The sequence below is a fragment of the Pelodiscus sinensis genome, chromosome 21, assembly GCF_049634645.1.
Source record: "Pelodiscus sinensis isolate JC-2024 chromosome 21, ASM4963464v1, whole genome shotgun sequence".
Lineage (NCBI taxonomy): Eukaryota > Metazoa > Chordata > Testudines > Trionychidae > Pelodiscus > Pelodiscus sinensis.
In genome coordinates, this window is record NC_134731.1 from 14,040,773 (window position 1) to 14,067,248 (window position 26,476).

At 48.7% G+C, this 26,476-nt stretch overlaps 1 protein-coding gene across 6 annotated transcripts in view; it reads right to left on the minus strand.

Moving 5' to 3' along the window:
- Nucleotides 1-26,476, minus strand: part of PITPNM3 (PITPNM family member 3) — a 518,333-nt gene that overhangs the window by 210,261 nt on the left and 281,596 nt on the right. For 3 of the 6 annotated variants that reach the window (XM_075904887.1, XM_075904891.1, XM_075904893.1), the window contains one exon: nucleotides 6,115-6,165. The exons of 1 other annotated variant lie outside the window; for it this stretch is intronic. In XM_075904887.1, coding sequence (XP_075761002.1) covers nucleotides 6,115-6,165 — 51 coding nt within the window. Of the gene's footprint in view, nucleotides 1-6,104; nucleotides 6,166-26,476 lie in introns of all 6 variants that reach the window. 2 more of the 6 variants (XM_075904888.1, XM_075904892.1) reach the window with 2 other exon arrangements.

Sequence of the window (26,476 nt, forward strand, 5' to 3'; positions counted from 1 at the left end):
GTCAGCAGAGCCTGGAATACTGAATAGGGATCCTTTTGAGCTGTATGATCATTCTGAACAGAATTACGTGTTGTCGTCCCAATAAAAACGTGCCTTGACGCACATCAACACCCTGGCTGTGTCTACACTGGCATGAATTTCCGGAAATGCTTAAAACGGAATACTATTCCGTTTTCAGTTTTTCCGGAAAAGGAGCGTCTACATTGGCAGGCTGCTTTTCTGGAAAAGCCCTTTTTCCAGAAAAGTGTCTGTGGCCAATGTAGACGCGCTTTTCCGGAAAAGAGCCCCGATTGCCATTTTCGCGATCGGGGCTTTTTTCCGGAAAAGACTACTGGGCTGTCTACACTGGCCCTTTTCCGGAACAGTGTTCCGGAATAAGGACTTATGCCCGAGCGGGAGCAGAATAGTTTTTCCAGAATAGCGGCTGATTTTGTACAGTAGAGCATCGTTGCTTTTCCGGAAATTCAAGGGCCAGTGTAGACAGCTCGCAGCTTATTCCGGAAAAGCGGCTGATTTTCTGGAATAAGTGGCCCAGTGTAGACACAGCCCCTGAGGGTATGTCTACACAGCAAAGTTATTTCGGAATAACGGCGGTTATTCCAAAATAACTATGCGAGCATCTACACAGCAAGGGAGTTATTTTGAAATAATTTTGAAATAACAGGTGGCTTAGTCTGAAATCTATGAACCTCATTCTGCAAGGAATAATGCATCTTCCATAATAGTTACTTTGAAATAGGGGCTGTGTAGACAGGGCAGCTGCAGTTATTTCAAAATAAGGGGCCTCCAGCCCTTCCCATGGTGCCCTGCTGGCTGTTCTCTCCACACTCAGCCAAACTATATTCCGCCCCCCTTCTCCTGGAGCCCTTAAAGCTGCTGCCTCAGCAGAAAGGCCTTGTGGCCAGCAGGAGGCCCTGACAGCCCAGAGCCACCCTGCAACTGCCCCTGCCTCACTTTTTTTTTTTTTTAAATGAGCCAGTTTGTTGCTTCCACCCAGTGCTCCACTGCTCCCAGGAGCCTGCCAGGGGCCAAAAGAGGCGTGCGGCCTTCTTGGTCTGGGGTGGAGATCCTGGACCTTACTGAGGACCAACCTCCAGGATCTCTGCACCAGATGCAGGAATGTGGATATCTATGGTTGAATGGCTGAGAGCCTGGCCAACAAGGGGCACCACCAGGCATATGCCCGGGCGGGCAGCTCCCGCTCTGGGAAAGAACCCCACACCTGCCCCTACTTCAAAGAACTGGGCCATATCCTGGGGGCAGAGTGGTCCCTTCACCCCGATTGTGGACTCTGGGCTCGAGAGGCCCGTCATTGTACCCACTGGGGAGAGAGACGAGGAGTAGCTGGATGAGGCTAGCACCAGCAGCCTCCTGACTCTGGAACCAGTACTCTTCCCTGTAGACGTGTCCCAGGCATCATCCGAGGCCGGGGAAGGAACATCATGTGAGTGCCATCACATTCCCTTCACACAGAGGGTGGTGGCAAGGAGTAGCTGGGCGCTCCTCGCTCGGCCCTTGCAGACCGTGGATCGCACAGCAGCCTATGCACGTGGTAGCACATGCCGAGCCTCGCCTAGCCACACAGCCCCAGGAGGCTGCCACAGAGGACCCTTGTATTATCGGTGACAGGGTGTCTGGAGAGGCCTGCTATGCTCATGACCCAGGGTGGGACACCTTCCCTCCGCGAGCCACCTCTAGGAGGAGGCTGGGGGCATTCACGCACACACACTCACTCAGCAGTTCCGCACACGGCCCACATGTATGCCCGCGCTCTTAGGGCAGCACCCACTCTCAGGGACATCTGGGCCCCTGTAGGAATGGGCCCACTGGCCAGAGCACACATGGCCTTTCTCCAAGCACCTCACCTTCAACTGAACTGAGAACGGTCGTTGTCGGCTCATAGATGAGTGCAAGGCTTCAGGCACAGTCCCTCATGGAATGACTGATCATCGCTCTTTAGTCTCCACAGTCAGACCAGCTGTGAGAAGGGGGAAGTCCACGTCACCCAGGACAGCCTCCAGAACTTGAGGCATCTGCAGGCACCAGAGACCCATGGATGACTTCCAGAGGGAGCACCTCGTGGCACTCCGATCCCTGGAGCAGACCATCTACTGCAGGCTCCAGGAGAACATCCAGCTGCCACGAGATGCCTGGCGGGAGCTTCTGGAGCAGCTATGCTTCCTGTGTGCGGCCGTGCAATCCCTGGCTGCCAGCACGATGCCTGCTCCCGCTCTTGCTTCCGCTCCCACTCCTGCAGTCACAGTAGCTCCTCCTCCCACTTCCTCTCCCAGGGTACGTCTACACTACCCTCCTAGTTTGAACTAGGAGGGTAATGTATGCATACCGCACTTGCTAATGAAGCCCGGGATTTGAATTTCCCGGGCTTCATTAGCATAAGCGGGGAGCCGCCATTTTTAAATCCCCGCTGCTTCAAACCCCGTGCAGCGCGGCTACACGGGGCTCGAACTAGGTAGTTCGGACTAGGGTGCCTATTCCGAACTACCGGTACACCTCGTTTCACGAGGAGTAACGGTAGTTCGGAATAGGAACCTAGTCCGAACTACCTAGTTCGAGCCCCGTGTAGCCGCGCTGCACGGGGTTCGAAGCAGCGGGGATTTAAAAATGGCGGCTCCCCGCTTATGCTAAAGAAGCCCGGGAAATTCAAATCCCGGGCTTCATTAGCAAGTGCGGTATGCATACATTACCCCGCTAGTTCGAACTAGCGGGGTAGTGTAGACATACCCCCAGTTCTGCTCCTCCCACTCCTCCCTCCCCGTGGCTGCCATGGCCCCCGCACCTGTGGCAGTGGGATCACCAGAGCCAGGCACCACTCCCAGCCCCAACTCTGAGCCTCTCCTCACCCCTTTTCCCCCTTCCAGCTCCCTTCTCCCAGGTTCTCATTCCCCCTCCTTCTCCCCTCTCCCAGGTTCTTTCTCCAGTCTCTGCCCAGTTTCTTTGACCCCAAATAAAAAGAAACAGATTTTATTTTTTCCAAAACATTTTTGTTTATTATCCCAGCAGGGAAGGGGGGAGGAGGAGAGGAGGGATGCTGGGATCACAGAGAGGGGTGATGCACAGGCCCCTAGTGGGGAGGCCCTGGGGTCCTTGTGAGAAACTCCCCCTCAGGGCCTCCCAGATGTTGATTGTTCAAAGGCTCTGCCAATGCGGTCAGCCTTTGCCCCTCACCCTGACAGGTATGCCTCCCCCTTCCGCTTACAAATATTGTGGAGCATACAACATGCGGCCACCATGTAAGGGATGTTGCGCTCCCCGAGGTCCAGATGGGTGAGGAGGCATCTGAAACGCGCCTTCAAATGGCCAAAGGTACCCTCTACAACCACGTGGGCCCTGCTGAGTCTAGCTCTGTAGAGTTCCAGAGAGGGGTCTAGGTGGCCAGTGTATAGCTCCATGAGCCAAGGCAAGAGTGGGTAGGCTGCGTCCCCCACCATGAAGATAGGCACGTCCATGTCCCCGACCCTGATATATGGTCAGAGAAAAAAGTTCCGGTGTGCAGCTTTCTGGGACATGTTAGAGTTCCTAAAGACACATGCGTCATGTGCCTTCCTCAACCACCCGACACAGATGTTGGTGAACTAGCCCCGGAGGTCCGCGATGGCCTGCAGGACCATTGAAAAGTCAAACCCTTTCGATTGATGCAGCGATACCCGGTGGTTGTAGGCCCAGATGGGGATGTGAGTGCCGTCAATAGCTCCACCGCGGTTGGGGAAGCCCATGTTGGCAACACTGGCAACGATGGAGTCCATGTCGCCACAGTGGATGACCCTATGCAGCAGGATGGTGTTGATGGCCTACACTACCTGTAGAAGGAGACAAACAAACAGATTCACAGGGGTGCCAAGGCCCCTGGGAGTTCTTCTAGTCCCCCTCCCCCTCGTTCCCGCTTCCCCCTACACATCAGGAGCAATCCCCCCCCCCCCCCCACACACACACACACACACACTCACCCCAACCTCTGGCAGAACTTTGTGAGGGCAGGACTGAAAAACCCTCTCAGGGAGAGGGACTGCACCATCACTCCCCTTCTCTAGGGAACCCCATTCCTGTAGTCCACCCGCTTGGGAACAACAGCCCGAGAATGCCATACCTGCATGAGCACAGCCCCGACGGTTGATCTCCCCACGCCAAAGTGGTTCCCAATGGATCAGTAGCTGGCTGGCATGGCGAGCTTCCAGAGGGTGATGGTGGCACACTTCTGGGGGGGGTTGGCGGGTCTCATGTGAGTGTCCTGAGGGCAGGCGCGAGCCACTCACAGAGCTCCAGAAATGTGTCCTTCCTCATCCTGAAATTCTGGAGCCATTGCTGGTCTCCCTGCTGCTCCATGATTGTCAAATCCCACTAGTCTGCACTGGTGTCCAGATGCCAGAGACAGCAGGGCACAGTGGGCAGGGGAAGATGGGCAGGATCCAGCTGGATGAGCTGTACCCGCAGAGATCTGAGGAGGAGCTGAGGGTTGGGTTCCTGCAGAGCCTGGGCTGCAGCCTGCAGAAATTGCTGCATGAGTTGCAGCACAAGCTGCAATAGCCATAGACCGCTCAGAGGCAGCTCCAGCTCCAAGTTTGGCAAGCTGAGGTGTCCGCAAGGGTATCCGCAGCAGGCAGAAGAAAAGGCTTTGCTGTCCCTCGAGGAGGTAGGCAAAGACAAAAAGCCTAAGACACTGCTGTATAGGGGGGTCCCTTTAAGCAAGGGCCTCAGAGGGTATGTCTACATTTGCACCGTAGTTCGAACTAGGGATGCAAATGTAGGCATTCGAAATAGTCAATGAAGCGGGGATTTAAATATCCTGTGATTCATTAGCATGATCTCACAGGTGCACGAGTTCGATTCACAGCTGATTTGAACCAGGAAGTGCATGCCGGCACGCGTTAGTTTGAACCAAACCCCTTGGTTCGAACTAACGTTACTCAAAAAATGAGGAGTAACATTAGTCCGAACCAAGGGATTTGATTCGAACTAACACGTCCTGGCGCACACTTTCACATTCGAAACAGCTGGAGAGATCCTCCCGCGCTTCATTAGCATAGTTAAATCCCTGCTTCATTGACTATTTCGAATCCCTGCATGTGCATCCCTACTTCCAACGAGGGTGCAAGTGTAGACATACTCAGGTAGCCTCAAGCAGAAGCCACACGAAGTAACTGCATCCTGATGCCCTGCCTGAAGTGGTTCCAGGTGGCCTTACATGCAAGTTAGCATCCAATCAGTGTGGACACTCTATTTCAAAATAGCTCCGCGCTATTTCGATGCACATTTTGTGTGTAAACATGCTATTTCAAAATAAGCTGTTGTGAAAGTAGAAAGAATGATACTGTAAGAGAAAGATGAATTATGCTGTAATAATTGAATAAGTTAAAGGAATACTGTTTGTCTTTTAAAGGGAAGAAGAAAAGTATGTTAATGTTGTTTGTAGGTATGCAGATCAGAGTGCTAGCCAGGTGGGCCTGAGTTAATAGGAAAAGGAACATTAGGTGTTAGGCAGAAAGCAATTGAGATAACCAGGGAGATATGGACAGGAGATTGCTGTGTGCTTGATGTGGAAATGAAGATACTTGACTAGCCTCACACTAATCGTGCAAAGTTTTTCCCCTCTTTTTAATCCTGTTAACTTGGCTTTCTTTTGACTGTATAAATCAAGGAGTTTGAAGCTAGTGGGGTGCTCACATTTTCTGGGTGCATTTAGCAGAGCGGCTTTGGTAATAAACAGAGCGGTCTGACAAATCTGTGAGTCCTGTCTGACTTTGACACTGTTTTGGAAGATATCTTCGAAATTCCTTAGTTTGAAATAAACGTGCAGTGTAGACACAGTCTGACTGTCCAATTACTTTATAGCCCCTCAACTCTAACCATAACTATAAAACATTGCTTAACTCATTAAAAATTAAATTAAAAGCTACAGCAACATGATTAATACATTTTATCATTCTTGTTAAAGGTCAGACAAAAATAACTGTGATTTTCTCAGACATAAAATTTCAAAAGAGTATAAAAACAGACTTAAAACTGGCCAATGATTAATTCAGCCCTGATTTCTGCTGTTACTGCTAGCTTGTTGCACAGCATAGAATAATAACAAAAAAGTAAAGAACCTTGACTCACGTTGCTTTTCCTGGAGAAAGCCAGATGAGCAAACCGCAGACTCTTCACCTGCTAAGGAAACAAGAAAAAGTGAAATGAGCCTTGTTTACATGAGTCAAGCTCTTTTACTTTTTTCTTGCATGCTGTGGTGTGCATATTACAAAGGACCACAACTGACCACTGATTTATAAAGTTCCCATTGACTTCAATGGGATTAGCCCAGCATGCAGAATGATGCTGGGAAATGAATCTAGCTTTCATCAAATACTACTCCATTTGCGATAGAAATGTAGCCGTTAGTCTGGTGTAGCTGAAACAAAATACAGAACTATGTAGCACTTTAAAGACTAACAAGATGGTTTATTAGGTAATGAGCTTTCATGGGCCAGACCCACTTCCTCAGATCAAATAGTGGAAGAAAACTGTCACAGTTTTCTTGTGTTCACAGTGTTAATGCTACTTTGTTAATTGGGCTCCTTTGCTAACTGCCTGGCTGTGTCTACATTGGCATCCCTTTCCGGAAAAGGGATGCTAATGAGACACTTCGGAATTGCAAATCCGTGGGGGATTTAAATATCCCCCGCGGAATTTGCATTTACATGGCTGCCGCTTTTTTCCGGCTCGGGGTTTTTGCCGGAGAAAAGCGCCAGTGTAGACGCGATTCTCCGGAAAATAAGCCCTTTTCCGGAAGATCTCTTATTCCTACTTCCTACTGTCCAGCAGGTCGTCTTCTTCAGCCAACAGATTTTAAATAGATTTTGCTGTTGCATAACAGGTTTCCACTACAGATTACACCTCCCTTGTCCGGCACCCTCGGAACCTGACCAGTCCTGAATGAAGGAATTTGCTGTACCAGAGGAGGTCCCTTTCCTTCTGGCCCTTGCTGCCCCATTCCTACCACTGAACTAGGGCTCCAGCCTGGCCCCGCTGTTGCCCCAGCCCCCTGGAGCGTTCTAGCTGCCACCAGCCCTGTTACTGCTAGGGCCAGAGTGGCACAGCCAGAGCTCCACAGCCGGGACGCCGCGGCTGGGGCCAGAGCTCTGCAGCCGCTTGGCTCCACAGCCAGGACTCAGAGGCCCCAGCTGGGACTGGGGCCAGAACTGCAAGGCAGCTGCTGGGGTCACAGCTCCCTGGCTGCAGCTGGAGCTCCATGGCTGCCACTGGGGTTTCAACTCCCCAGCCGCTTGGGCTAGAACTATGCCACGCCCACCCTCCCTCCCCCAACACTGACCTTCCGGTTGAGTCTCCAGTGCCCCGTACCGCACTCTTACCCCACCACCAGACCTCTCTGTTCCTGGGCTCTGTGGCCCAGGAATATCTGTGATCGTGCTGGACCATGGATTTTGCGAGACCAGAGAGTCCCAGTTAAGGGAGGGACTGTAGCACAATTAGAAAGCCAAAGAGAGTGAACGGCTTGAGGCCGGCCCCATCATGAAAAGGAATAAATGCATTTTACCACTGACGGATGGACTAGTTGAGACTAGCAGCTCAGACACAGCTTTCGTTTCTGTCACAGGTCCTCAAGTTATCACAGCCAGCAGCTCAGCTTTTAAATAGCCCTGCAGCACAGAGCACACCAAGAAGAGCAAGTGACAGGCCCTCTAATTTACAGCAACAAAAAGCTGCCACTCTCCATTTTTCATGCTGAAATGGCAAGCAATGAAGTCTCTTGGCATCTGACATTTGAGGCAAGAAAACTCTTTGAATTAACCTCTTCTCAATCTTCATATTCAATCTCTCTCACTTATCAGCACCTCGACGGGGTATTCTGTGGATTGCAGCACACCGCCAAAGAGCGTGGTCAGAAATGTTATCTCCTTTTAGCTGATTGGGGAGAAAATGCTCTCTGCAGTAGCTGGTAGGCAGAAGAATAATTGCTGAGGTGCGCATCGGTCACTATCCATGGAAGGGCTTCTGAAGTCTTCAGGAATATGTCTGTTAAAAATGAGGTCACTGCACGCTTTGTGACTTGCATAAGCCTAGCATTTGTCTCACACCAGAGGCTCCTTAAGTAGCTCCATCCCTTCTCAGATCCTTATGTGCCATACTCCCATCCCCCTGTGTTTCAGGGACTCCCTACAACTCTCCCCAGCCAAGGGTTGTGTGCACCACCCATTCTCCTCCCCATACTAATGGCACTGTGGGCATCGCATTCGCACTTCCCCTGTGCCCTCATTCCCTCTAAGGCAAGGCCTCCTTGTGTTCCCTGTTCCCCATCCCATCAATCCAAGTCCCTCCGTCCAAGGCAGAGATTTTGTCTGTCTCCCAATGGGGGTCACCATGGCAATGGTTCCTCATACCTCCCCCCATGACATAAGAGGAAGGGACCAGAGAGCTCAGGGGTTATGTGGACTCTATTCACGTAATAGCAAACTCTCCCATTCTTCACCCCACACCATGTCCCCATTTCATTACCCTTCTCTGCCCACCATCATTATTTTTGTCTGGAAGATGCCAATATGTTAGGGTATGTCTAAACTATGGGGGGTTTTTTTGAAAGAGGATATGCACATTCCGTGGAAAGTTAAGTCATTCGAGATGCCAATATGTTAGGATACGTCTAAACTACGTTTTCAAAAAAAGACAAATTTGCATCTCTTCTTCCGACCTCACTTTCAAAAGAGGATCATTCGAAAGTGAAAGTAGTCTGGATGTATTTTCTTCAGGGGAAAAAAAACCTTTCGAAAAAAACGCTCTTCTTTAAAAAATGAGGTTTACGCGGTTCAAAAAAACCCACGTCCAGACTACTTTCACTTTCGAAAGATCCTCTTTTGAAAGTGAGATCGGAAGAAGAGATGCAAATTTTTCTTTTTCGGAAAACGTAGTTTAGACGTATCCTAACATATTGGCATCTCGAATGACTTAACTTCCCGCGGAATTTGCATATCCTCTTTTGAAAGAAAATCATAGTCTAGACGTAGCCTCAAGCTCCAGGGCTACATCTACACTGCAACACTATTTCGGGATACTGGACTATCCCAAAATAGCTATCCTGCACCTTCACAGTAAGCCCGTTAGTTTGGGCTCGCTATTCCAACGTCCCTGTAAACCTCATTCCTTGAGGAGTAACATGTTTTAGAAGAGCAGGTGATTTCAAAATTTGGTGCTGTGTACCTAGCACCAGATTAAGAAATAAGCTTTTTTTTTTTTTTTGCATAGCTCAAATTGTGTATCTTATTTTGAACTACAGTGCAGTGTAGACATAGCTTAGGAGAAGAGGCAGAAGTGAGATGGAGTATTGTTATGAAGGAAGGCATCCGTGGACACCATCCCCCAGTTTTTTTCTGTACATACAACAGAAGAGGTGTTTGAGGCTGAGGCTGTGGTTGTCTTAAAGAGCTAGCAAAGGCTTCATCTGTTACACCCGCCCCCCTTTCAGTTCCCCAACTTCCCTAAAAATCAACAGGGTTCTTGCCATTGCTGTCTAGAACATCTCCTGAACATTTGGAATCAATCAGCTGCAGTGTTCTGAAGTTGTCACATTACAGAGGAATCAAGTCGAGTTGAGTGTAACAACTATGCCTCTGTATCATGAGCAAATGTTAAATGTTTCAAAGGACTCGGGCCCAAAAAGTAGCAAAAATACAAGAGAGATAAGGAGATGAGGTAATATAATTAATTGAGGAGAGAATATTTTTATTGGATCAGCTTCTGTTGGTGAGAAAAGCAGGCTTGTGAAATTGGTCCAGGAAAAATATATTATCTCACCCCCGTCTCTCTAATATCCTGGGACCCAACATGGCCACAACAACACTGCATACAAAAATACAAGACATCCATTAAACAATGAATGAATAGAACTTGCTTGTAAATGCTACAGCTCAGTGTGTGTGTCTCTCTGCTCACCAGGTATTTACATTCCCAAGTATTGGTTTACTAAATATTAATTATGGACAGAGGATAAAGATGTCTTAAAATTACACTGAATATAATAAGTTGTCCAATCCTGCACAATGAAGCTGGCTGAAAAATAGAAAATAGCTTTCAGTAAGGCTTTCAAATTCATTTTTGTTCTGCAGATTTCAAAAAGAAACTTTTTTAATTCCAAATTTGTATAACATTTTTCACTGTTGAAAAGATTTTGTTCTTTAAAAAGATGAATACTTTTGTTTTCCTTTCTCCTGCTTTTTAAAAAACTACATTCATTTCACTGGTGAATGGGAGGGGGGAGAGATAAGGAAAAAGAGGGAGAAAATTACAAATTGAAAACTGAAAAACAGACTAAAAATAGGCTGCTCACTCCAATGGTGCTGGAACAATTTGTACAGTGGGGGTGCTGAGAGTCACTGAACCAACTGCAACTGGTGTATATAATGGAAGCCATTTGAAACCAGGGGTGCAGCCACGCCTTCCCCACTCCTAATTTCAGCACCTATGGCTCACTCTCAAGTCACTAGATTTAATTACCTCTACCATCAAAACCTGTATCATGTTTCCATTTGGTGGTGTTTCTTGACAGGGGTGTCCTCAGCGTTCCTACATAAAAGTATGAAACTGACTGAAAATCACTTTGTAAGCTTAGTAACAATGGAAGCACCAGAAATAGAAGAGAGACTACTAGATGATGGTAGGAAAATTGGGTTTATGTAGCTGAATTGGGATGAAGCTACAATCAGAATGACAAATCATCTCCTTAGAGGTGAACTGATTTTTCTTTTTTCTTTTCTTTTCTTTTCTTTTCTAGATTTTTCACATGATCTCAGGAGTCACTAATTTTGCTTCAAGTTACAGTATCATCTGCTATGAAGACAAATGCTGAAAATTTATCACATTACATCTTCCATTCCCAAAGTTCCAATCAATGCCTACTCTACTCTACCACAGATTCCAGACATGTCCGTAAGTTTAATCTTTTCTTAGGGGGAGGAGAGGTGAGACGGGTTCTGTATCAGAAGCCTTTCACACATTCCCCTGTGCTGTGAATATCTTTAAGCATCATTTTTCTCACTTAGAGCAAACTATTTGACAAGAGCGGTGACATGTTTACGGAGTCACACATTCCAACAGCAGTGATCTATGTACATTATCCCTGATATGGAGATGCTCACCAGTGAGTTACATGTGCAGGGCCAGACTAAGGGGTGGGCTAGCCAGGCAGCTGCCCAGGGCACCAACCTACGGGGGGCGCCCGGCTCCCAGCAGGCTGCAGCGGCCGCCTGGGGCAGGAGCCGTGTTAACCCCCCATAGCACCGGCCAGCAGCACCCTTCCCCCTGCGGCCGCAGGGCCCTGCACGGCCAGGTGCAGCCCGCCCCGGGCGGCTTTGTGCTATGCACCATCGGCAGTGGCCGGGCCGACCGGGCAGCGCATGCGCCGTGCGTCCGCCCACGCATCCCGGGGATGAGCCTGCGCATGCATCATATGCCCAGAGGCGGGGCCGCATGTCCCGGGGGCGGGCCCGCCCATGTGTCATGCGCCTGGAGGCAGGGCTGCGCGTCCTGTGGGTGGGCCCGCGCATGTGCTGTGCACCCGGAGGAGGGGCCGTATGTCCCGGGGGTGGTGCCGCTCGCCTGGTGCCTGAGGCACCAAAATGGCTTGGTCCGGCTCTGTACATGTGCATGTGAATGTGTGAGAGAGAGCGAGAGAACAGGATTCCCTTAGGCTACGTCTAGACTGCAGGCTTCATTCGGAAGAAGCTTTTTGGAAAGAGATCTTCCGGAAAAATTTTTTTTGAAAGAGAACATCTACACAGCAAAAGCACAACAAAAAAGTGATTTGCTTTTTTTGAAAGATAGCGTCCACATTTATTGGCTGCTATCTCGCATTTCAGTTGTGATTACTATGGATGGAGTGACCACTAGGGCCTGTGCTTTTTTCTGGAGGCCATTTCTTTTGAAAAAACATTCTCTTCCGCGTCCACACACGCCTTATTCTGAAAAAACTTTTTTGGAAAAAGTCTTCTTCCTCATAGAAAGAGGTTTACTGCTGTTGGAAAACCCCTCTGTTTTCGACTTTCTGTTGAAAGAACACAATAGCAGTGTGGACATAAGTGTAGTTTTTCCAGAAAAACAGTTGTTTTTCTAGAAAAACTCTGCAGTGTAGACATACTCTTAGTGGGAGCACAATTCTATTTCCTCTAAAGGAAATCAGGAGACCTGGAATATTTAACTTTTCATTTCACTTCACAGTCTTTGATCAAACATCTACATAATTTATAAATCTAATTTAAAAATAATTACATTTACATAAAAAATAATACAACAGGCTTCACTTCATGGTGGTTGAAGGAATTTAATTTATGCTGATTGGGGTCTGTTTAAAATTCTAAAAGCTCATCATGTCACTTGACATGGTGGAAGGGAGGGGAGGGGGGCAAACACGTGTATTACAATGGCAAAAACCGACCATGCACAAATTTGCTACTGGGTAACACAAGCTGAGTATCATTTGTCTTCCCTGGGGTCTGAACAGCTACAATGGAAGCTGCTGGCTGCTGAACGCTTTGAAAAGTTTGGCCATATCCAGGTGCCTACAAGAGAGCTGGCATCTTTAGAAAACTTGGACCATGATTATGGGTGCTGAGCTCTTGCAAATCTGGCTCACCAGCCATTTGAAAATTTGGTCCTAGAGCTTTAGGGCCCAATCCGAAACCTACTTAAACCACCAATAGGTTTCTTATCTTTGGGTCTCTGGAACAGGACCTCTGGTCTTCTCTACACTGAAGACTTAACCACGGGATTTCACAAGCACATGCTTCTGTCAGTGCTGTGCAGTGGGGCAGTCACCACACCCTGAGCAGACTCCAAGTTATAATGCAGACTCCAAGTTAGCTCTAGTGAAAATGTGCAGCCACTGGCAATAACAACAATCAAGATGAAACGGTCCGCCAAATCTCTTCCCCTTAGCCCTCTGGACACACATTCCCTAGCTTGCCATCTGCCTGTGTTCTGATCCCTGACTGAAAATAGATCATAAGTCTCTCTCTGCTCAGCACCTGCCTGAACTCTTGATTTTGCCTGCTTGAAGTTGCTTCAGCCTCATATATCTCCTGTGTTTGATACAGCAGAACAAAGCCCACAGGGAAACTCACAGGTAAGCCTACCCCATGTTACCATTAGGGCTGTCAAGCAATTTAAAAAATGTAATTTCACTGTTAAACAATAACAGTGGTTATATACTGGTTATTTAAATATTTTTGGAAGTTTCTACATTTTCAAATTAAGACACAGAATACAAAATGCACAGGGCTCATTTTATATTTATTACAAATGTGTACACAATTTCAATTGATAAGTCTATTTAACAGTGCAACTAAAATGAACTAATCACAATGTTTAGTTAATCGTGAGAGTTAATGAAGATTAATCAACAGCCTTATTACAATCGCACCCTCATTTGCTACAAAAATATGCTCCCACTTTATATTTCAGCCCCTGCCCTCCAAGTCCTGCTCCCTCCTCTCCCTAGGGTTGCCAATGGACAGTCCAGTATTTTCGCCTCCTGTCTGGTAAAAAAAATTCAGAAAACACCGGACATCTAAAGTTTTTTCCTGACCAGGAGGTGAAAATACTGGGTGCTTATCGGGTTTTGCAGGGGAGCTGTTTGGCCCGGAGCAGGAAGACAAGATGGCGGATGGCTGCCAGAAGCCTGTTAGGACCAAAAAGCCTCAAAGGCATTTCTTAAAGGGGCTTTTTTTTTTTTTTGGCTTAATAACTCTCGGGGTCTTTTTTTTTCTCTCAACTTTGGTCTCCCCCTTTTTGTTACTCAACAGAATTTTTTCCTCAATGGGTTTTGTTTTGTTTTTTGGGGGGAGAAGGGAGGGGGTTTGGTTAAACCATCTGGCAACCCTACCTTTCCCCTCTCATTTTACTGTCAGGATGCATTTATACTACCAATTTATGCTGGTATAACATCCTAGGGATGCAGTTGTGCTGACTAAACTCCCAGCTCAGAAAGTGCTATTTAGACAAGACCTACCACTGACCTAGCTATTGCCCCTCAGCCCTGGTCTGCACGGGGGAGTTATTTGGAAATAATCCCCCTTAAGTTGAAATAATAAGCGGCGGATCCACATTACCAATCCCATTATTTCCAAATCAGTACTCCTGCTTTCCTCAGGGAATAACGCTTATTTTGAAATTGTTATTTTGAAATAGCATTAGTGCAGACGATCTGCTGCTGCTTCGAAATAATTGGCCTCCAGGGGCCTCTCTCAGCTGCAGTTCTGACCGCTCTAGCCGTACTGGTCTCCACTGCTCCCCTTCTCCTGTCTCCTGAAGAGCTTAAAACTCAGGCAGCAGGAGAAGGGCTTGTCCCACATGGTGACGTTAAAGCCCTGTGGGACACAGCAGCATCTGAGGGAGGCATGGCTGACCCCAACGCTCCCTCAGAGCTTCCTGCTGCTCCCTCCGCTGCTACTGGCCAGGGATGCAGGAGAGCTCCAGCCTGGACTGGCGCAGAGATCCTGGACCTCATCAAGGTCTGGAGGGAGGAGACCAACCTCCAGGATCTCCACACCAGAAAGCGAGATGCCAACATCTACAGCTGGATTGCTGCCAGCCTGGCCAACAAAGGCCACCACTGGATCCTGGACCAGGACCAGATGAAGATCAAGGAGCTCCAGCAGGCCAACCACAAGGCCAGGGAGCAGAGCAGACACTCTGGGGCAGCATTGCACAGCTGCTGCTACTATGAGCAGCTGGATACCATCCTGGGAGGGGAGCTTTCACCTCGCCCGCTGCCCCCATCATTGACTCCAGCCAGCACATGCCTGCACGAGGGCGGGGTTGCAGACTAGGAGGTGGAGGAGGCCTGCCAGGTGACCATACTCACCAACCAGGACCTGCTCCTCTCCTTGGAGCCAGTTCCCCCTCCCAGGATGTCTCCCAGGCTTTCGATGACCCTGGGGAAGGCACTTCAGGTGAGTTCTATAATTTTGCCTATATACATGTGAGGTCAGGCGATGGACTGTGAGGGCTATGCACTCCTCTCTCAGTCTACTCGGCCTGGGGGCCACACAACGACCTGTGCACATGGGGTACCAGTTCAGAGCACTCAGCCCCACGATGCTCTCACAGGAGCCCCTCGCTCCTTCTCACAAGGTTCCTGGAGAGGCCTGCCTTACCCCGTCCTCTGTGGTGAGACACCTTCCCACACCAAGTCAGCACTAAGGAGTCTGGGATCGTGGAACCACACAGCAGTGCCACACATGGCCCAGGGTCATGCCCGTACTCAGGCAGCATCCGCTCCTGGTCAAATGCAGTAATGTGGAGGAGACTGAGCCTGTGAATGGGAACCTGCCGGGGGGAGGGGAGAAGAGGAGGAGGGGAACCCAGTAGTACTCTCTCCAGCAAGTGGCATCTGCCCCTCACACACACACTGCCCCCAACATCCCCCCCCCCTCCAGTGGCCAGGGATAGAAGTTCTCTGCAGGATGCTGCGAGTGCTGGACCCAGTGTGTGCGGGACACAGTAGGAGGAAAACCGCCTCATCCCCTCCTCCCACCCACAGGGTCCTGGCCTGACTGGCACCTTCCCATGCTCTGCTCCTGAGGCGGGGGAGGGGTTGTCCCAGGCTCTGTTCTTCCCTAGGGATAGCCCTGCTGGAATGCACTTAGTCATGAGGCATAAAGCACGGCCAATTGTTCACAACTCCCTGGTTCAGTTATATCACACAAAGCTGCCATTACTCAGGGTTATTGTGATCATAAAGTAACAAAAGGCAATTGGTAAAGTCTAGATGTTCCTAACAGATTTATACATCTCAAAAACATCATTAGGTTTCACCACAGAGCTGGCAATTTTATCCAGGTAAAGTTTGGGCCCAAAGGAATACGGCAACATAAAAATCTTACAACATAAAGCCAGCGCTACCATAGTTACCATCTTACCCAGAGCTTTGCTGTGAGATGCTTCACAAGAAAGTGAACCAAGATCTATAGGCTTACTCAGCTCTGGTCCGTCATTGACTCATAGGGCTCAGTTGTATAACCCATACTTTAGGGAATATCCACAAAAGCAAAGTACTCAACAACATGCACCAGGGTTGCACAATATATCCCACAGACAGTGACTACAAAACTAATAGGTCGCATAGTCCTTCCCCCTCCACTTTGTTTCAAAGAACTCAAGGAAAATCACTGCTGGTCTTTTCTGGTTTATGTCTTATGTTCCTGAAATCTCTTGCCTCAAGGCTTCAGCTGGTCATCTGCAGGAGTCAGAAAGGGATCCCCCCACCCCCCAGTGCATTCTGAGGAGGAGGTGAGTTGGGTGTTTGTTTGGGGGGGTTTTCCTCCTCCACCTGAAGCATCAGAGGCTAGGTCTACATTACACTGTTCTTCTGGAAAAAACTACGCAAATTGTGAACTGCAATTTGCGTAGCTTTTTCCACTTCTTTTTTCGGAAGAGGCTTTTCCAACATTTGGCCCATCTATGCTGGGCCAAATATTGGGAAAAAAAACCTCTCTCAGAATATCCTTTCTTCCTTGAAAAGTGAGTTTTACAGGGATGCCGAAAAAGTGCATCTGCTCTTCTGAAAAATATCTCCTGTATCCCAGAAAAACTCTGTCGTGTAGACATAGCCAAGTATGGCCACAGCTGGAGATGGGACACTGGAGAGGAGGGCTGGTTCTTACTGAGACTCTCAGGGTACGTCTAAACTACATGCCTCCGTCGACGGAGGCATGTAGAGATCGGCAGAGGGAAATGAAGCCGCCATTAAAATAATCGAGGCTTCATTTAAATTTAAATGGCTGCCCCGCTCTGCCGATCAGCTGTTTGTCGGCAGATCGGGGCAGTCTGAACGCGCCGCGCCGACAAAGAAGCCTTTCTTGATCGGCACAGGTATGCCTCGTGAAACCAGGTTTACCTGTGCCGATCAAGAAAGGCTTCTTTGTCGGCGCGGCGTGTCCAGACTGCCCCAATCTGCCGACAAACAGCTGATCGGCAGAGCGGGGCAGCCATTTAAATTGAAATGAAGCCACAATTATTTTAATCGCGGCTTCATTTCCCTCTGCCGATCTGGCTAATCTACATGCCTCCGTCGACGGAGGCATGTAGTCTAGACACACCCTTAGGGTCTACAACCAATTGCCATACGTGGGGTCAAGAAGGAATTTCCCCCACCTCAGATGGGTAGTGACTATGGGGAGAAGGAGTGACAGGGTGTGATCAGAGAAGTCCCCTTGCAATTGTTCCCAAGAGTGCTGATCATGCCACTGATGCTGGCTTTATTACTCCCTGGAGCTGCCCCTTACCACCACACCCTGTCTAGCTGGGCCAGATCTTCTGATACCACCCAGACAGGCCAGAGTTGGGATTGCTGCCCCTGTGGAGTGCAATACAGACACTAAACCGCTTCAGCTCTCGGAGGACACAGTTCCACAGCTCAGCACTCAGGAACCCAAAAGTGATCAAAGCCACAAATAAATCCATCTTTCTCTGTGTACAAGTTTTACACATGAGGATGCTCCACCCTCTTTAGCAATGAAAGAGCAATATACATAGTGGTTGCTCCCCCCCAAGTAACAATTATTTGCACTAGGGGTACATTAATCAACTAATAGAACTGTCAACACAATTTGCACTGATGATCGATTAGTCAATAAAGATACCTCTGCCATTTCAAAGGCAGAAGTGCTGCGGGGAGCATGGGGCCCATAGGGGACTTCCCCACTGCATGCTTTGCTTTTGAAATGTACAAGAGCTCCCTCTGGGGCTCTTGTACATGTCAAAAGGAGGGAGCGGGGGAGGGGAGGATTGTACATTTCAAAACCAAAGTCCACGCGGAGATCATGGGGGCAGTGGGGGACCACATGAGTCCCCTGCTTGCCCCCTGCTCCCATGGCACTTCTGTTTTTGAAAAGTAGCTATATTTCCAAGGTGGAAGCATCACCAGTTACCCACTGTGCCCTGCTAAGTGCATCCTGGCTAAGGATGGGAAGGTAACAAGAAAGGTTTCTACAGGCATGTTAACAAGAAGAAGGTGATCAGAGAGGGTGTGCGGCCCCTACTGGATGAAGGAGGTAAACTAGTGACAGATGATGTGGGGAAAGCTGAAGTACCCAATGCTTTCTTTGCCTCTGTATTCACGGACAAGGTGGGCTCCCAGACTAATGCGCTAAGTGACGCAAGATGGGATGAAGATGGACAGCCCTTGGTGGGTAAAGAACAGGTTAGGAACTATTTAGAAAAGCTAAACGTACACAAATCCATAGGTCCGGACTTAATGCATCCGAGGGTACTGAGGGAGTTGGCAAATGTCATTGAAGAGCCTTTGGCCATTGTCTTTGGAAAGTCGTGGAGATCGGGAGAAATCCCAGATGATTGGAAAAAGGCAAATGTAGTGCCCATCTTCAAAAAAGGGAAGAAGGACAATCCAGGGAACTATAGGCCGGTCAGTCTTACCTCGGTTCCTGGAAAAATTATGGAAGGGATCCTTAAGGAATCCATTTTGAGGCACTTGGAAGAGAGGAAAGTGATTAGGAATAGTCAGCATTGATTCACAAAGGGAAAGTCGTGCCTAACCAATATGATTAGCTTCTATGATGAGGTAACTGGCTCTGTGGACGTGGGAAAGTCAGTGGATGTGATATACCTAGACTTTAGCAAGGCTTTTGATACGGTCTCCCACAATATACTTGCCAGCAAGTTAAGGGAATGTGGATTGGATAAATGGACAGTAAGATGGATAGAAAGATGGCTAGAAGGCCGGGCCCAGCAGGTAGTGATTAATGGCTCGATGTCAGGATGGCGGTCGGTTTCTAGTGGAGTGCCCCAAGGTTCAGTTCTAGGACCAATTTTGTTCAATATCTTTATTAATGACCTGGACGAGGGGATGGACTGAACCCTCAGCAAGTTTGCAGATGACACGAAGCTAGGGGGAGAAGTAGATTCGCTTGAGGGCAGAGATAGAATCCAGAGTGACTTAGACAAATTGGAGAATTGGGCCACAAGAAATCTGATGAGGTTCAACAAGGACAAGTGCAGAGTCCTGCACTTGGGACGGAAGAATCCCAAGCACTGTTACAAGCTGGGGACCAACCAGTTTAGTAGTTCTGCAGAAAAGGACCTGGGGGTTACAGTGGATGAGAAGCTGGATATGAGTCAACAGTGTGCTCTTCTAGCCAAGAAGGCTAATGTCATATTAGGTTGCATTAAGAGGAGCATTGCCAGCAGATCCAGAGATGTCATTATTCCCCTTTATTAGGATCTGGTAAGGCCACATCTGGAGTATTGTGTCCAGTTCTGGGCCCCCCACTACAATAAGGATGTGGATGTATTGGAGAGGGTCCAGCGGAGGGCAACCAAAATGATTAGGGGACTGGAGCATATGACTTAGGAGGAGAGGAGTTGGGTCTGTTTAGTCTGCAGAAGCAAAGAGTGAGGGGGGATTTGATAGCAGCCTTCAACTTCCTGAATGGAGGTTCCAAAAAGGTTGGAAAAAGGCTGTTCTCAGTAGTGACAGAGGGCAGAACAAGGAGCAATGGTCTCAAGTTGTGGTGGGAGAAGTCCAGGTTGGATATTAGGAAAAACTATTTCACTAGGAGGGTGGTGAAGCACTGGAATGGGTTACCTAGGGAAGTAGTGGAGTCTCCATCCCTAGCGGTGTTTAAGTCTCGACTTGACAAAGCCCTGGCCGGGTTGATTTAGTTGGGATTGACCCTGCCTAGAGCAGGGGGCTGGACTTGATGACCTTCTGAGGTCTCTTCCAGCTCTATGGTTCTATGATTCTCTGACTTAGGGGTTGTCAGGCAGTTTCATAGACCAGCTGAAGACAAAAGGTGATTGCTTCCCATTGCTTAAATAGACTTTCCCCCAGAGTGTAGAGCAACACAACCAGGGCGGCAAAGTGAGCTGGGGCTGTATTCAGGGGCGACCCGCACGTATAGGCCGACATGGCCATCACCTAGGGCGCTGCATTAAACGGGGCGCCCAATGATGACGTCACACCATTGAGGGCTATGGAGGCGGGGGCGCCGATTGCGCATTCCGCCTGGGGCGCCAGCTGCCAGTAGCCCGCCTCGGGCCGCCCTTGGCTGTATTGCTGCCCAGTGGGTGTGGAGGAGTGCCAGCCTCGCGAGTCCCCTAGGCCGCACTGGTTGGAGGAAGCGGTGGGGTGGGAGCAGGTATGGGGTGTGGAAGAGGAGTGAGGGCAGAGCAATGGTAGGGGGGAGGGGTCAGAGCAGGGGCAAGAAGAGGTGGAGGGGGATTGTCCTGACACAGACTAGACAAGTGAAGTGACTGACATTTATGCTACATGAAAAAAGCCTGATTCTGGAAGCTACTTTATCAAAAAATTAATCTCACTGATGTCAATGGGACTGTTCACTTGGTGCGTAAGCACTTTCCTAAGTCAAGGCCCACATGAGATTTCTGCTCTGAAAAGTACCTAAAAATGGCATCCTGGGGCCCCATGTTTGTTTTTCTGGCACCAATTTCCACAGTATGTCTGGTAGTTCTGCCTCCCGAGATGAGCTGGGATCTTTCTGGGTCACACATCACCAGACACAGAAATTCTGCGGTCAAAACTTAGTCAACATAAACATACCTCACCCTCCCAGATCTGCATTGGCTTTGCAGTGCTGGCAGAGGTAAAAGCAAGCAGGCAGGACTCAAAATACACAGGGGAAGGGTACAATTTATACAGTGACTTTTCACAGCAGAGTTACGTTTAATATGTGCATGCGGCAACCTTTGCAGAAACTGTTCACCAGAGTCGTCATTGGGCGTTCAGCACAAAAATTCTGGTCTCCTGTGCTTACATTTTGCTATTCCTTGAGTAATCAGTTTTGCAGTCTTGTTTGTTCTAGTGATCTGCCTCTAGTTTTCATTTTAAATCTGTCGACAGAAGGTGTTATTGCATGTAGGGTTGTGTCTAGACTTTGTCAACAGAACAGAATGAAGTCTAGACGCTCTTTGTCGACAGAAGCTTTGTCGACAGTATCTGTCGACAAAACTTCTGTCGACAAAACCCTGTAGTCTGGACGTACCATTAGATAGTGAATAGGGGAGGGAAGGCATGGATTCACACAGAGAAGTTTAAACCAAACAATCAGAATAAAGCACAAATACCCTGAACATGACTAGATACACTTTTCCTTCTGCTCACAATCCAGGCTGATCTATATTTTCACGTCCAGTTTACTCCCATGTCCCATATTTCTTATAGACATGGTAATTCTGATAACTGCATCTACTCCCTCCAGCCCTTAACTTAGAATCCAGACAAAGGAAGAGCAGACGAGGTATTTCTATCTAATTCAAATTCCAGCACTGTATCCTCATTGGTTCTTTTGGCCCCCTGCCAACACCCTTGCTAGTTACCTGAATTTAACCCCTTAGTCACTGGGTGCTGGCCAGCACTTCTATCCATCACAGCATCTTTCTGGGGGTATGTCTACATTACAAAGTTAGTTCGAACTAACGGTCGTTAGTTCGAACTAACTTTCATAGGCGCTACACTAGCGCTCCGTTAGATCGAATTTAATTCGAACTAACGGAGCGCTTAGTTCGAACTAGGTAATCCTCATTCCACGAGGATTAAGCCTAGTTCGAACTAGCTAGTTCGAATTAAGGGGTGTGTAGCCCCTTAATTCGAACTAGTGGGAGGCTAGCCCTCCCCAAATTTCCCTGGTGGCCACTCTGGCCAACACCAGGGAAACTCTACTGCCCCCCTCCCGGCCCCGGACCCCTTAAAGGGGCACGGGCTGGCTACGGTACCCGTGCCAGGTGCAAGCCTGCCAGCACCCAGCCAGCAGACCCTGCACCTGGCACTGATCGAGCCACCCACCCGATACCCCCCAGCCCTCCCCCTCTTCCCGGGACCAGGCTGGCGGCTCCCGGGAGCTTGCCCGGGACCACAAGAGGCGGGCACCTGCCTGGGCTAGTGCGGACATCGTGGACCTCGTCTTGCAGGTGTGCAAGAGAATCAAGGGGGTCCACTGAGACCCCCGACCCTGAGCCCTGAGCTTACAATGGCCGTCCTGGGTCAGACCAAAGGTCCATCTAGCCCAGTAGCCTGTCTGCCGACAGCGGCCAACCCTAGGGACCCTGGAGGGGATGGACCGAAGACAGTGACCAAGCCATTTGTCTCGTGCCATCCCTCTCCAGCCTTCCACAAACCTTGGTCAGGGACACCACTCCTACCCCCTGGCTAATAGCACTCCATGGACCCAACCTCCATGACTTGATCTCACTTCCCTTTAAACTCTGTTCCAGTTCTAGCCTTCACAGCCTCCTGCAGCAAGGAGTTCCACAGGTTGACTCTTTGCTTTGTGAAGAACAACTTTCTGTTACTAGTTTGAAGCCTGCTACCCATTCCTTTCCTTTGGTGTCCTCTAGTCCTTCTTTATGGGAACTAATGAAGAACTTTTCTGTATGCACCCTCTCCACCCAACTCCTGCTTTTAGAGACCTCTATCCTGTCCCCCCACCGTCTCCTCTTTTCTAAGCTGAAAAGTCCCAGTCTCTTTAGCCTCTCTTCATATGGGACCTGTTCCCAACCCCTGATCATTTTAGTTGCCCTCCCCTCTCCCAGCCTCTCTCTTCCCCTCTCCCACCTCCTTTTCCCAGTCTCCCCCAGTTTTGTTCAATAAAGACAGATTCCATTTTGGAAGACACGTTATCTTTATTTTGTACATCAAGAAGAGGGGCTAGAGAAGGGTAAGTGGAAGGAGGTGAGGGAGGAATGGGGCACGAGCCCCCGATGGTGAGGACTGGGCTGGCTCTGCGGGTTTCTGGGGATGGAAGCTCTCCTGCAGCCCCCCAATTGCCCCCTCTCCCCAGATGGCAGCCTGCGGCAAGTGCAGCCGGGCTGATGGCCGAGTGCTGTGTTGTGCCCAGTGTGGGCACTCAGGGCACTCCAAGCCAGGACTGCTTTGCAAGCGGGGCACCCCTGAGAACTGTCTGTCCGGGGTGGGGGTCGGGACCCTTTAAGCACAGCTCTCGGCTAGCCTGAGACAGCATCTCCACGCTCTAAGTCCTCCTCTGATGCCCTGCCGGCACTGCTTCCGGCCATCCTTAACCCCGGTTTAGGGTCCACTTAATGTGGACGCGCTAGTTCGAAATAGCAAAACGCTAATTCGAACTTGTTTTTAGTTCTAGATGCGTTAGTTCGAATTAGCGCTGTAGTGTAGACATACCCAGGGATATTCCCCACTCTGGCACTCCGAGTACAAAAGGAGGGGGCCTGCAAAGACTTTAGACATACCTTGCTTGGTTTAAAAAAAAATGGTTACAAAACTTCCCCCAGGATCACAATACACAGATTTTGGGGGGTCGAGCCACCATCCAGTGATTTTTATCCCTAAAATTGGGGGTGAACACTTGAACCCACCCCAACCCCAGTATACCCTCAAGCTCTTCTGCCACAAGAGAGCTTGAAAAAAGCAGAGAAGAACAAGCTGCCGTCTCTAATAGCTGACCCCTCAGTCTGAGACACACACACACACACACCCCTTTCTTGTACCTTCCAGCACACAAGAATCAAATCATCACTTGAAAGTGTTTTTTATTACAAAACAAAAGATATTCTTGATAAAGCATACTTGGTTGCTAGATGTTACCAAGCAACTAAGGAGAACAAAATAAAAACACTAAGAAAATCTCTGGAAACAATGCTTAGATGGTAAATGGGGAGGGGAGGGATAGATCCACACAGAGCTGTTCAAACCAAACCACAAAAGAAAGAAAATACCCTGGTCACAACTAGATTCACTTTTTCCCTTTACTTACTTCCAGTATTTTCTTGGTTCAGTCCACTTCCATGCCCCAAATTCTCTGGAAGTCATGGTAGTCCTGCCCGGGTTTAAATCATATCTCTCAACTCCTGGTTTAACTCTCCCACACAAAGAAAGCAGGCAAAGAATCTTATACAATTCAAATTTCAGCAGTGTATGCCCATTGGTTCTTCTGGCTACCTGAGTTTAACCCCTTAGTCACCAGGTGCTGGTTAGCACCCCATTATTCCGAAATAATATATGGCCGTTATTCCGAAATAACTTTGCTGTGTAGACATACCCCATGGTGACACAGGACCATTCTTTATTTTTAAGGTCTAAATTTTGTTTTCTCATCTGTCCATGATAAATGTTAAATAGATAGGAATAGAATGATATCAAAGCATAAAGGAGAACAGAGAAACGAATCTAAGTGTGGAAGAAGTATGGTCTCTAGGACATAGGAAACAAAGCTGGCAGTCAAGGGAACCTAGAGCCTATTCCAAGCTCTGCAACTGATGGGTTATGTGACCTGGGGCAAATCAGTTCTGTGCTTCCATTTCCCGTTCTATGATATCAGGGTAATAATACTGACTTTCCTTGGCGAAGCCCTTTGATCTCTGCCCATGAAAAACACTATAAGGAACCAATTTCAGTGGGTGCTGCATTGGCCTTTATCAGAGCAGCAAGAAGGGGAAAACCAGTTGAGGGATTCATTGCAGGATCAGGGCCTGAGGGCGTATTTTCAAAATCATGTGCCAATCAATTTAAGCCCTCGACATTTCCTCTGTTTTTGCTGATCTGTATTTTAGAAGATAAATAAACCAAAATTTAAGAAATGAGAAGGCAGCAGTTGCAGAAGAGGGCCTGTTATCTACATCAAGGTAAGCTGCCATCGACGGTCTGCAAGTAAAGTATGGCAGGAATCCAATTCATTGTTTATCCCTAAAACCTGCTGGTATAAGTAAGTCTGTTGTTTACATCAGCCATCTGATACATTTTGGAATGCTGCTGAGTATTAAATCATCTGTCCTTTCCCTTCCCTGCTTGCTGCACTAAGCCAAGTATTCTGTTTGCTGTTCTTCACATCATTCGGCAACGGCAGATGCTATGGCAATACAATTACTAGCAGCATAAACTGCACAGTCAGTTATATACAAACACCCTTTAATTATTTGACTCCAGGAAGGGGGGGGGGGGGAGTCATGTATCAACTGAAAAAAAGTAACTGGCTTGTTTACATCAAATACACTGTAGATACCATGGATGTGAAAAAGGAGATATGTGAGGAAAGGGAGAAATAAGCAAAAGCTATTATGCTAAAAATAGAAACCCATAAAGCTGCAGAGACTTGAGTCGGTTCTGCCATAAAAACATACATCAGTATAACTGCATAGCTTGGGGTGTGAAAAATCTACCTTCTGAGCAACATAGTTATATCGACCTAATTCCTGATATAAACAGCGCTATCAGCAGGGCAGCCTCTCCTGGTGGCTACTTTGGCAGGAGTGGATTAATGACACTGTTGGAAGAAAATCATAAGCCCCTGAAGAATTCTTAATGTACTGACTGACCCAATAGTTACAGCAAGAGGCGTAACATCTGATGAACAAGTCTGCAAAAGCAGGCCCTTGCCCAGGGCGCTCCAGAAAAAGACCGGGGCATGAACTGTAACAATGGGGGAAATGTGTTTGTTTTAAATAATTTGCCTAAGGAACAGAGGGCAAGTCTACACGACAAGGCGACATGGGCCTGGGCCCCCCATCAGCATAACTACTCCACATTGGCAAGAAGCAGAAGCTATGTCAGTGGGAGAGCACCTCCCATGAACATAACACAGTACGGACAGCTCAAAATTTGCGTTGTTAGGCTGTAGTGTAGACCTGCCCTCAGTGGCTCCCATCCATTGTAGGGTGAGGAGTGACCAAAATTAACCAGCGTCAAATGGCTTCCCTCTGGCCTATGTGAAATGAGACAGGGATTTGGCTTCAGGTCCTGCTGGGCTAATGTTTATACTGCAGCTGATGTGGGTTTTAGCAGAGACTGTGCTACTCCACCCTTGAGATGATCGCCCCCAGAAAGGCTATACTGACAATTCAGTGCAGAGGAAGCACAGAATGCTGGAGTTTACAGACAGAAGGAACAACCAGATCTTCTAGTCCCGTGGTCACCGAGTCCATCGGGATCTACCAGTAGATCTTGGAGCCTCTGACAGGTGATCCTGACTGATTTGGCCAGGAAGCTCTCAAGCGCAGGCACTTCAGTTGCCCCTCCACCCACTGTCATGCTGCTCCTGCCCTCTGCCTTACAGCTGCCCCCCTAGGAGCCTCCTGCTTGCTGTGCAGGGTGTGAGAGAGAGAAGAAGGGGTGCTGATGTTAGGGTGTCCATCCTCCCTTTACTTCTATACCCGGTCTCCACACAGAGAGAAGAGGCTGGAGGGAGCTTGGCAATGCAGCAGACCAGGGAGACGAGGAGCAGCTTTTCTCGCCCCGGAGGAGGCGGGCGGCGGCACCAGGCGTCCCGCCGCTCCAGTCCTTCGGGGCGAGAAAATCCCCGTTCGTAACTGCGGATCCGACATAAGTCGGATCCGCGTAACTCGGGGACTGCCTGTATCCTCAGAGATTAAAAAGAACAATTCTTCTCCCTCCTCCTCGTAACTCCCTTTTATGTACTTGAAAACAATTACATCCCCTCCAGTGTTCTCTTTTCCAGACTAAACAAACCCCCCA